The 12,755-nt window shown below is 40.3% G+C and overlaps 1 protein-coding gene across 7 annotated transcripts in view; it reads right to left on the bottom strand.

The window, feature by feature from the left end:
• Window positions 1-12,755, bottom strand: part of trio (trio Rho guanine nucleotide exchange factor) — a 40,775-nt gene that overhangs the window by 22,485 nt on the left and 5,535 nt on the right. For all 7 annotated transcript variants that reach the window (XM_066730886.1, XM_066730887.1, XM_066730888.1 and 4 more), the window contains 4 exons: window positions 11,128-12,654; window positions 10,553-11,008; window positions 10,065-10,421; window positions 1,577-1,898 (listed from right to left, as the gene is read on the bottom strand). In XM_066730886.1, the coding sequence (XP_066586983.1) occupies window positions 1,577-1,898; window positions 10,065-10,421; window positions 10,553-11,008; window positions 11,128-12,654 (2,662 nt within the window). The remainder of the gene's footprint in view (window positions 1-1,576; window positions 1,899-10,064; window positions 10,422-10,552; window positions 11,009-11,127; window positions 12,655-12,755) is intronic.

Genomic DNA, 12,755 nt, shown 5'->3' with positions numbered 1-12,755 from the left:
ATCTGCAAAAACTCGAAAGAGGAAAACTTTAGAAACAAAGGAAATAAAAATATAACTATAAACTTTGCACGACTTACAGGAGCAAGAGAAAAAGAAGAGCAAAGTAAAAACAATGTTGAGTTTTAGTAGCCGAGTAGTTAAGATTTCCCTGGGTAAAAATCGCTTTTATCTTTTGTCCGCTAACAAAACACTTAATTTCACTAAAAAACGTATGATAATCTCGGAGAATAATGATGAAGCATGAGTTGGCAAGAATTTAATTTCAAATTAATCTGAAACAAAAGGAGAAAATTGGTGAAAAATTCGTGAGAAAATTTGAACAAAGAAAAATAAGATGCGTGTAACGATAAAGTTTGTACGATTACAGGAATAAAGAGGGAAGAGCATCCAGATAAAAAGAATGACCTTGCATGATTTGGTGGATTTGTTGGAGTGAAGCAGCGAAGATTTTCCGGTGCAAAGATCGGTCCTTTTCTCGTGGGAAAGAGGCTTCGCCGTGTAGATACCGGGAAATCCAGGCATAAAATTGTCAACGCGCAGCGTCGCTTCGCGAAACGCAAACACCACTTGTAATTCTTGGATACCGGAAGGCGAGTTTGCTCGGTGTCATCCTTCTCGTATGACGTAAGCGTTCGCGCAAGGTTACATCCGAGGACAAACTGTCGCCTGTTCTCCGACAACTGACTGATCCGATCTTTCGAGCGCCGTCGCATTGGAAACCATTGGATTAATTTCGTCATATCGAATTTTTCCCACCCTCGACATCTCCCTTAAAAGAATTTAAAAAAAACTCGGCCGCCTCACACACACACACATACACACATACATTTGGACGTACCACTACCGATAATTCTAGACACAATGCTTGGCTGGCTTGTTCAATTATTTATCACTAGTGGATATCGATACCTCCCCATTGCCAGCTTCCACAATTTTAAAGCTAGAATCTTAACAGGAATTCTAACAATTTTCTCTTGCTATTATTATTATAACAATATTCCCCGGTCTACTGCTAGTCAGCTGTGACCAAATTTCGATTAATTAATAACAATTGTAATGATCTTCAGGGACTAGCAATATTTACAATTGAATCGTTGAGGAATATTGAATCTCAAGAAAATTATACTCGGTGTCTTTCGTTTACGTGTACTTAACTTTCACTAACTGACGCAAGACTCTAGAGGCTTCTGTTTAAAAAACAGTGCTGTAGCTTAGTTTACCACATATTAAAATTCCATCAAACAAACACTGTTTGATTTTTGGTCATTTTAACTGGTTTGAATGTCTCTTCCAGTATCATAGTTCACTGTGCAAAATTGCAATTCAAAACCTTTCAGTTAAATTCACTCTGTATATTCCCTACAAATTTCTATGCTATACTAAAGCTGAGAGGTTGGGGGAATGAATTTTATTTTGCACAGTGTACTAGGTTCAAATGGAGAGAAAAGTTATTTATAGATTTTGTAGAATTTTTATCAGCAAGATATTCGTTGATTAACGTTCCATTCGTAGATGAAAATGGAATAGTATTTCTTGAAGAGGAAGCACACCAATAACGATTGGAGATTTAACGAACCTGGGTCGTCAAGGGCGACTGCCTGTGGGAGCGTTTGATTGGTGGTTTGAGGGGCCTTTCTGGATGGGGATGTTTTGCAAGAGGGTGCTGGAGGTTGTTTTAGCGCACTGGTGGGCACGAGTCCTTCCGGAGGTGGATCAGCTTGTCCCGGTGTCGATGCCAACCTCACCAGAGTCCATTCGGGACCAATGCTACCACTTCCGGTACCACTACTTCCGTTCTCCAGCACCTCAACTTGCTGACCTTTTGTCACCGTCAACTCACGGCTTCCTGGCGTCGCTGAATGATCTGCTACCACCCACGTCATCTCCGCCACTCCGGTCTAAAAAAAGAACTCTCATTATAATCAAGCGTTTAGTAATAATAACAATAAATAAATAATTAAGCCTTAAATATAGCCTGCTAAAGACTCGGACAAACAAAAGGTATCCTGAATTAATATTTGTCCTCCTGTACAATTGTTTGTTTCAATTAACTCGATTAATTCAATTTGCATGGAGAAAGGGTGTTAGCCAACGATTCATACGTAAATCTGCTCTTGCAAATGTACAGTGGTTGATTGATTGTTCAGTGTTGCCTCTGCGGTATGACTGGAGAACAATTGATTGGTTGGTGGATTTTAATGTAAAACAGAAGGAAAGAGGGGAGGAGGGATTAGAGTGGGGAAAATATGAAAATAATAAAATTCAAGAACAGAGTGGATATTAAAAGAAGAAAGGAGTAGAAATTTTGATAATAAATGGGATTAAAAAGTAATCGTTAATGGATAATAAGCAAAATATTGATGAAACAAGAATAAAGGGTGGAATACAATAAACAATACGTATTAAGGGAACGAGAACGACGAACGAGTGAAGATATATAGAGGAGTGAAGAGGCAGTGGCTGCAAATTAATAATTGTCACCCCTTGAAAGGGAGAGTCTGTATGGGGGAAGTGATTATTGACTATAACCTTTCACGTTGCAGTGTCAGTAGATAAATACAGTATTGGAGCTGGCCGGAGCCTATTCATCTGGCACGATCGAACGTTAGACGTGTGACGGCACAGAAGCCATCCCTCTACCCTCCCCACTCCCCCTCCCACCCTCTGACCTATCCTTAACCCTTCAACGCACGTCTTCCTACACCTACTCGGAGATAATTGACGATGCTACCGAGTGATTTATAATTAATTACCGAGGTATAGTTAGTCTGATTTTATTTATCATTATTTTTTCATGTTTCGTCCAAATCCTCCTACTCTTTAAGCCTGCATTCCTATCTTTATCGTTTCATTGTCCATCGCTCTCTGGATTTAGTATTATCATATATCTTTTATATTTTGCTCACTGGCTCTCTCGTATTCTCTTTACTCGTTCACCAAGATTTAGCTTTTGAAAACCTTTTATATTGCTATGGAAAAATGAAAATCCTATGGCATTTTTTTGTGCTATTCTTTCTCTTATTTTCCATCTCGTTCACCATATTACATCTTTCAATATTCCTCTGATGTATTACAAAAATTCCCCGAGAGTAATTGATTAGAGGAAGTGGAAAATAATTATCGAGGTGCTGTATCCTCGAAGATTACTCTGAAACTTGTGGTAATAGTGATGAAACTGCGAGGTCGTAAATTCACTGTTATAGTACGGTAGTCCTCCGAAGTAACTTGTCTATTTACTGTCTATCCAGGTCACTTTTACAATCCATCCAGACTTGGTACTTGCCACTTCCAAATTGATCGAAGAGATTCGAGCAACATCGAAATTCCATCGGAGCAACTTCAGCCCTCGAAACTTCATTATTGTCCTCTCTCTGGCATTCTTCCTTTCTCATTTTTCATTTTCACTGTCATAGCGATTTCAGTAACGCGATTGCTGGTCTTTCTCATATATTTTATCGCATCAGCCTGTGCAAGAAGATTTATTCCTAGAGTGGGAAAGAAAGGGTAGTCATAGGGTGGGGGTAGGATCGAGTTTAAAAGCTCATTTGTCGTGCTAACGACAAGATTGGGTTTGGAAAGTGAAGCAAATTCAAATGGGACAGAGGGTGGGAGAATGAAACGGGCTGGTTTGCTGGGATAACAAATTGACAGGATTTTTCTAGGATTCGCCCTGCAAATTACAGTTTTCCATCGTGGAGCAGGATTCAGCCAGGCTGGCTGACACGAATTGCGCCAATGCGCCAGTGCTGCCTGATCACGTACATGCAACTTCGATGTGGTGGAACACATATTTTTTATACGTGAATGTGTGTGTGCCCTTTTATATAGAGACAGAAGAACGTAGAGCTTTATATTGAATCGTATATACACTCTCACGTATCGTGGAGGCACGCACACTTTTTTAGAGATTACGTCCTGTGCATTTTCATAGTCAACGCACTCTTGTATCATCTTCCTGATAAGGAACGTAGCTTTATCAAATTTCAGAAATTCTCACATAATTTCAGAAAAATATGGAAATATTCAGCCTCCAAGGTGGAAAAAAGGATACAAAAGTGTTGGAAATCTGGTTGAATTCAGTACTAAAGACTGAGGTGGAAAATACTTTTCCAGGGCACAAGTATAAATCTCCCATCATCGTGGAGAATTCAAGAAGCACTCGGGAGTTGGTGGAGAATTCGTTAAAGTTAAAAATGTCACATTTCGACCCAGTAAATTTCGTTGCTCCATATAGCCCACGTGAAATAACACCGAGATGATCCCATAAAGTGTTATCCTGGCCAAGGGAAAATTCCTCGAATGTTCGATTCTTCACAAAAAAATGATTTTCATGGTCGTGGGAAATTCATAGAATCGCTGGAAATGGACAAATATTTTATATAGTACTATAATATTAATAAAAATTTATATACCGAAATTCTGTCAATTCACAATGAATTCTTGATGCATCGATGATTCGTTTAAGAAGATTGAGTTAAGAGTTAGTAGTGTTATGACTATAATAGTATACCCATACATTTACAAATGATTGATTGGATGCTCCAAATGATTTTAGAACAGATTGGGATGGAGTAAGGTTTAAAAAAATAATTTAAGATGAGGGTAAAGTCGGTTTGTGTTTTCTGTAATGAACAAGTGCTATATGGTAGCACGTGGAAAGGTTGGGCAGGGGAAGTAGAGGGTTTTGGGTCAATATAATCTGCTGGCTATGTCAACAGATTGTCTTTGAATTTGCGGCTCGACGGAGCGGCTAATACATTACTGCTGCCTCGATGAGTTCGATCGAGTCTAAATATCCTGTTGCCTGAACAACACCACAAATTCACCTCGACTGAGACTATGCCAGCTAATCCTATATATCCATCCTTATCACTCATTTCGCACAATTTCATTAAAACTCAATTCTTCTCCTATCTCATCACATAAAGTTTTTAAATTTCTCATAAATAGAATACCAAGCCTTTGTCTGTAAAAAATCCTTGCACAAACCAATCAAAAGCAAGACATCAAGGATGAGTCTTTGATTCAACAGTGGAACAAAACTTTTCACATTTTAAATCGTTCAATCCAAAAAACTATGCTGACCCAATAATACAAAAATTGATTTCTTTCTATTTCTTTTCTTATGTACCAATTTTTGGTTTCAAGGTTCGCTATAATAACAACAATGACAATAATCAAGGTGGACTTGAACGGTTCAAAGATCGACGACAACTCCAGGGAAATTTTTCATTCTACACGAGGCGACGTGTAATTGGCCGTTTCGAGTATTTTTTCACGTTTAAAGTCTGAAAATAATTTTCCCGCCTGCGCCATGCCGGTGCTCGCGTTAAATTTAATTTTACGATCCGCGACTGCTCCGAAACATCCTTCGAGCATTTACGCTCATTTTATTGCACCGTAGCGCCATTGGAATCTCGCGAATTCCTACGGTACAAGTGCCTTAATGGCCGTCGGGATCATCGGTATTTATCGCCGTTGCATTATTGCACCGATGAAAATCAATCGACTCCACCGCCGGAAAAGCTTTACAATTAAACCGCCCTATTAACTATTATTTATTGACTAAAACAAAAACTCACTATTAGTTATGGAGTAACACAAAAAATCACTGTTATTAATGAATCAACGAAAAAGCTCGTAATGTGTTAAACTTCGATTCGTTGGTACTTTATGTACTCTATCTCACGAATATTTATATTTATCTTCACTACGCAGCAATCACTGCACCGATAACAATCAATTAACTCGATTATTAAACTTATCAACTACTGCCATATACATTTAAAAAGTATTCCAAACTGCTTAATTTGCCAATTGTACCGAATGAAAAAATAGATACACCGCGACTCTGTATCTATTGCGTTTAATTTATTTCATTCGCGTAAAACAGTTTACGTGCAATTAAATTTCTACCACGTCTGGAGTTATTTTCATCCTTAAGCATAAAATTAGCAAATTTTATTCCATTCAGTATGGAATAGTTCAAAAAAATTGGATCCAGAGAGAAATTTCAGCTGGCATTTTTGGATGATGGTCATCGGCTGATAAAAAGAAGAGTGGATTGAGAGATGCAGGGCATCGCTTTCGCAATTTAGTGGTGATTTATTGCGTTGCCATTCAAAGTAACTCTCGCTCCGCAAGTCCATAACGAGAGGCTGAAGCTTATTTTGTTCAAGGTCCAAAAGTAAACTGAGAAGATGACTGGAAACATTATATCGCGGTTTTGTTCTGTGACAAACTCGCACTAAAAGTAACAATCGAGCGACGAAACTTGCTATACCACAGGTTATCCTATAAATTTAATTCAACAATTTAATTCATTCAGTTTTTACGTAAAATTTTCAATCAGTGATTAGGTATTAAAAATCGTAAACCATTATAGAAAATAAATAATACTCACGATTAAAAAAAAATAGATAACTATATATTAGGTCAATTGAATCGTTTAACACAGTTGCATCCTCGAAATATCAATATTAATACACGAGGAAAGTCTGCGCTTCCAAGACTCGTGGCCTGAAAATTTATCACTAGCAGATGTTGTGACGAGGCCTCGAAAATTCCACCAAAACGAAATGCAAAAATCTTCTGCTCCGATCTAAATTGATCTTGTTTCCTTCGAGAGATTGGACTGATCATTGTTAAAATCTGGGGAAATAATGTTTGAAAATAATGCGTAATAGTATGATATATATGGTACAATGATAAATATGAATAAATTACTGCATTTGAACAATCTCGACGAATGCAGGTTTTCTTAAAAGATTGAATTTCGAATGCAAACTGGTGGTAATAAGGCAGCTTTTAATTGAGGCAATTGTCAAAAGGAGAATTCCATCCGTATCACGCGTTCTCCTGAGTGCCAATTAACAATCTCGTATACTAATTGGACAGCGTTCTACCTTCATCGCTTTTTCCTCACTGATTTTCAATCGACTCAACTTTAGACCAAATAATTCGACTAATCTCACCATAAAATTTCATTCTGCTTAATTATTAAAGTTTAAAATCACCTTCGCTTTTCCTTCTTCGAGCTTCTCCTCGTAAACTCTTTCCTGCAAAAACCGAGCCCTGCTTCGCAATAACATCGATATTTGCTAAATTATACACGAGATAAATTAGCATTGCGCTTAAGACGAGGCAAACAATTGGAATATTGACGTGGTAAATTGAATTTAGTGTAGTGTTGTAGGAAAATAAATAAGCAATGGCGAATGGCTTTTTTTAAGCGTCTGAAGGAGTCTCGATAGCTTCCCAATAGGAAATCATAATAAGTTTATTTTCCTTTGGCCGTGTGAAGAGCCGAAGTGTGTAATTTAGTGTCAAATAAAAGAGGCGTAAAACGTTCTCAGGTAGGGATCACGTGGCACTAACAATCCGACAAGGAATAGGCTATAAATAACGTGAATCCCTTGACCAAATACACCAGAGGGCTCCATCACAGAACTCGAGCTTCGTTCTCAACCTAAAGATCAGCTCTCTGCGTTGAACCAATTAGAAACAAACGTTGAAAAATTTTATCACACTCTTCTCTGTCAATTGCCTATAAAAAATAGTTACACGAGTTAATTAGTGAATTTGTATGATATTAATTTCGAATTGTACAAAACTGGGTTAAGAGATTATTGTCGAAGACTGGATGTGTAAACGGAATGTGGTATCACGTTTTGGTAGCTAAATTGGACACGAGGAATATTTCGGTTACGAGTGATTATTGGGAATAAGGAGAAACGTAGCAGTGGACAGACCCTCAATCAATATCCCAGGAATTAAAGCAAATAATTTATCGAGCTTGGAATAAGAAAGTATTCATTTAAAGGTCGTGCAAGCCTGGAAAGAATGGCCGATGCCATTCAGGGAATAAATTACGATTTCCTATAAATGTCTGATATTGACTCTATATTATTACCAGGGAGCTAAATTCACCACAAAATTGAAAATCCCCTCCCCTATAATTTTCTTGCTAAGAAATAAAATTTGGATCGATCCCAGTTGCCAGTTTGGTTTGAGATTGAAGCGAACATTTTTCAAGTACCATTGCATCGTGGATTTTTATGGCCTTTTGCATCATGGACAATAGTGTGCATCTTCTGGCATCGATTGGCCACATTCAGGTTACCATAAAGCACATTTACATCGATTCATCAAGCGACAAGCTTCGCAAAGCCTCAGGTGATAAATGTTCATCGCCATCAATCAGCGTTGCGTTCGAATGTTGTCACCAATTTTGATAATCGTTTCATTTACTTGGCATTGTCCCACTATTCTCAGTTTGATTGTCAGCGAATCATCATGATACACATAATCAACGCTGCACTGAAAATCGACTTGGACAGGGCTAGGAAATCTAAACTAGATTTATATTTCGTTAAATTGGTACTCTCACGAGGAAATTGGTCTTTTCTGGAAAATAATAATAGAATTTGTTACAATAATTCAGATGCAGAGCTGTGTCTCCTGGACACAGAAAATAAGAAGATATTAATTATTAAAATATCGAAGACACCTTGTCCATTAAGTTTTCACGTACGAGGTTGTACGGAGGATTTAAACAATATAAGAGTACTCGAAGAGATGGACTGTTTTGACAGAGAGAAGAGGATAGGAGTTTTTACAAGAATCGGTACCTGGGAGAGGGAGGGTTGGCGGCGCAGCAGCCTGGCCTGGAAAGATCCGGGGGTGTCGATGGTGTGCTGCCTGGATAGGGCGGCATGCGGCGGAGCCACGGAGCCCTGGCGGAACCAGGGCAGGGAGATCTTCCTGCGCGCCTTTTGGGCGATCGTGGCCGGCTTCCCGGCCGGGGACGTCATCCTTGACTTCCGTTCACGAAAACCTGCGCGAGGAAGAGGAGGAACTGTATGGCACACAACGTGCCATCGCCACTCTTCGGGCCAACCTCCCCACTTCCGGTGGCTTCTAGACTTGCCGAGAGTCACGCTGGGCACGCTGAACTCGAGCTCGGCCGGTGCCGAGCCGAGAGTCGCGCCCGTACTGATCGTACAAGCCTAGGAAACCCTCCCTCCTGCACGCCCAGACCCTCTCCTCTACATCCTCCCCCTCGTACTCTTCTCCTCCTCCTCCACCTCCCCCTCATGCTCTTCTCTTCCTACTCCCTCTCACACTCATCTCATCCTACTTCTCCTCGCACTGGTCCAGCCTGCGTGCGCACCACACTTCCCTTTCCTACATTCGCAGCAAACTCTTCTCCTTCTTCCTTTCTTTCCCTTTTCTTCCTCCTTCTTCGTCAAAGTACACTCGTGCTTCTCCAAAATGTCCTCTCCTGTGTATCCTCCTACCACGAGCTTATCAATTTTTCTTCAACATCTCACTCGTCTCCTTCGATTCCATCCACCCACTCGTCGACACATCAACTTTCTCAGTCCCTTCTTTTACTTGAAGCTGAAAGAAACGATTATTAGGACTCTTGCAATTTCTTTTAAGGGAGACTGCTGGCTCATTGCATTTGCTGTTTGCTTTATCTCTTTTTGGTAAATCGATGGTGTTGTTTATCGCAGTTCGGTGTTTCGTGGCTTTTCGTGCATCGATTGGCCAACCAGAGTAGGTGGTACCTGAGGTCGCGCACCTCTTCTGCGAATTCCTACCGCAGTCCACCACTAATACACATACCTGCTGTTTCCTGATTGGCCAGCCACCGACGTTCTACTGCCTCATTGGCCACGGCTGTCGTTCTAATATTCGCATTTTCCAAAGTCAATTGTATGGTCTCACATTTTTCTTGAATGGCTTCACGGGAAGCCCTTATTGTAAAAATTTCAAAACCTATTATTTGCATTCAATCTTGATTCATTCGAAGACTCCCGGACTTTCAATCTGGTATTAATAATGTTTAGGATCATTCAACAAGAATTTCTGGGAATATATTCAAATATGAAAACATAAATATTGAATGGTACGAGAGGACTTGGTTTATTATTAATATTAATGCTGTAGAGCAATTTTCCAAGAAATGTTGGAAATGTGTATATATTCAAAGAAGGAACTAAGCACATAGTCGATAAATTATCTTTGGAGTTGCAGAAATGGTATTTTGGTGCACTTACCTTATCGGAGTCAGTAGTGTTTGTGGATCCAAAAGAAGCGAGCGAGTTCCTGTCGAGATTTTCAACGCTGTCGTCGAGAGACGCGCATTCCTCAAGGTCCCTGCTCGATCGCTGGCTAGAACTCTTTTTGGCAGGACTCTTCGGCATGGAGAGGCTAAAGTAGGTCTCCTGGATGACTTCCCTCAGTCTCTTAACCCAAAGTTGCTTGGCTTCGAGAGAATTTGCTCTCAAAACTACTCGAGTGTCGCTCGTGGGTGCCCTGCCTGTCCAAACTGCGAATTTACACTCGTCCCCTTCGATGTGTTCGGTTACCCCTAGTTCGGAGGTCATCAGGCGGCTTTTATAAATATATTTCACCTGCAATAAGTGATCAATTAGTAAAGAGAATATTTTCTCGCGTGATTTTCATATTGTTTTGTACAATATTTTATAGACAAATTTTTAAATACTTTTATATTACATCAAACAATGAAATTAGTAATACTAACTTTGCCTGCTGAGTCCTTTACTTCTTTACTGAACAAAAGATACAGCTCGAACAGAAAGATGTGACGATCCCTGCCTTTTCTGATAAGCTGCTTTGGGTCCCAAACTGTAAATGAATCCTGTAGCACTACATCGCCGAGTGTATCTATCCTGACATCGCAACCTTCCAATAGGCTTAAGTGTAAGGCATCGTTTGCTTTTTTAGGCACATTCAACATCACTTCTAATCCATCTTTGATTTCTCCCTGCCCTTCCTGGCAGCATGCTTGAAGGTCTTTCAATAACAATTGGTATTTCGTTATTCTCTGAACTGGCTTTATCAGATATGCAGCAATCGGATGCTCCACTCTGTGCTTCCTCTGCAACTCCTCGAACCAAGTACCTCCGTGTGCGACCAACAACTGATTGCTCTCCGGCTTGTTCTTGCAGTACGTCACGTACATATCGAACTTTGGAGCCTGAAAATTCAGCAATATAAGTTACATTTCATTTTATTCAAATTAATTCTTATATATTTTATTTTTCTCAAGTTCAAAAATAAAAATCATGCATTCGACATATTAATTTTGTAACCTACCCAAGTCACGAAACAGTGACCAACGTCCTCAGGCATAGTTTCATATTTTTCCAGTTCACGTAGGAAGACGTTGCTGTGAAACTGATGGATCTCTTCCATGTTGCTGAAGAGTATAGAGTCACGACCTTGAAGACCTACAGGCATATTTCCTCTGCCACAACGAGTTTCCTCGAGGAAACAGCGAATGCAGGTCTCGAGATCCTTGACATAAGTGCGTTCAGTTTGCAACAGTTCTGCCATGATGAACTCTTTGCGTCTGGCTGATCTTCTCTTCTCCTCGTTCAGTTCCTTTAGGTCCTTGCCTTTGATCTTCTCTTCCAGTAGAGGATCCGAATTCCTGTCTATCGATAGATCCTTGTGACCATCATCAGATTGAATACCCAGATCGTCCTCGATTTGGGTTTTGTAGCAATCCATTCTCATACTGAAGTCCTTATAACGTTGATCCACCTCAGCCACCGATTGTTTAATGGCTGCTGCGTGCGCGTGCCCTTTCTCAACCAAATTATCAGCCAACTGGATCAAAAGCTTTACTCTCTCTCGAGTCTCCTTCGCTGCACCCTTAAACTCGTTATGCTCGTGGAGTAATTGCTCGTTCTCTATACGATTCTTGCCAACGTTCGTATGAGTTGCCAAGTAAAGCTCCCCAGTCTCCCTTATCCATTCCAAAGCTTGCTTGGCACTCCTCTCGAACAATACGTATTGGTGACATTGGTCCAAACGTTTCTTTCGCTGCGTCCAATACTCCAGTACCTTGTTCTCCTTGCTAAGTAATTCTTCCAAAATATTCTTCACTTTATTCTCAGAACCAGCGTTACTGGTCTGGTAACTATAAAACTGCAAGCTACGATTCGTGTATTTGAGGAAGGTTTCTGCGGTGCGTCGAACGAGGGTACAGGCTTTCAAAAAAGCTTCCTTTTGTTCCTGGTGCTTGCCAACGAGAGTGGGTACCTGGCCACCCTTATCGCCAGCCGCGCACCAATCTTCGTCCCTTCTGTACTCTCGTTCGAGACTGTCGAGAACCGAGCGTACTTGCTCGGCGGTTTTATAAAAATTAATGCTAGCCGTTACTAATTTATGTCTCTCCTCGGCGCACGTTACTAATTGCTGCCACCTCTTTGTTACGTCCTCGGCGACCTCCCGGATACTTTTCGGATCGTAATGATTCGCCGATACCAAAGCATCAGCACGGTGCTTTACCTGGACAGCGGATGTGTGAGTTTTCTCTATAGCTACTTGAAACTGATCGTGCTCCAGTCGAAGCTGTTCGGCATCTTGAAGGTTCTCTGGAACCCTCAATGACGCCAACAACATTGCTTCACCGTTACGTATCCAATTGGCAACATGCGTCGCATCTGCTTGCAACTGAACTAATTGAGCTGCCTGCTCCAATCTGACTCTACGCATCTCAGCCAAATCTTCTGCATCCATTTCTCTCTCGTTTAAAAATTCTAATAGCACTTGCACTCTGGCCGCTGCTGTGTGCTGACCATCGGCCATTATACAAACGCCAGCCTGATCCAATACCTGGAAAATTAATTTTTTATTTAATTAAAGTAAATCGATGAAAGATTGAAGAGAATTATAATCTATGATGCTTTTTATAACGAATAATGCTAATTATATAA

Source organism: Prorops nasuta, unplaced genomic scaffold (genome assembly GCF_024137725.1).
Source record: "Prorops nasuta isolate Cenicafe-Biocafe unplaced genomic scaffold, Cenicafe_Pnas_1.2 PNAS00008, whole genome shotgun sequence".
Taxonomy (NCBI): domain Eukaryota; kingdom Metazoa; phylum Arthropoda; class Insecta; order Hymenoptera; family Bethylidae; genus Prorops; species Prorops nasuta.
The sequence above is the reverse complement of the archived record's forward strand: the minus strand, read 5'-3'. Positions and strand labels throughout refer to the sequence as shown.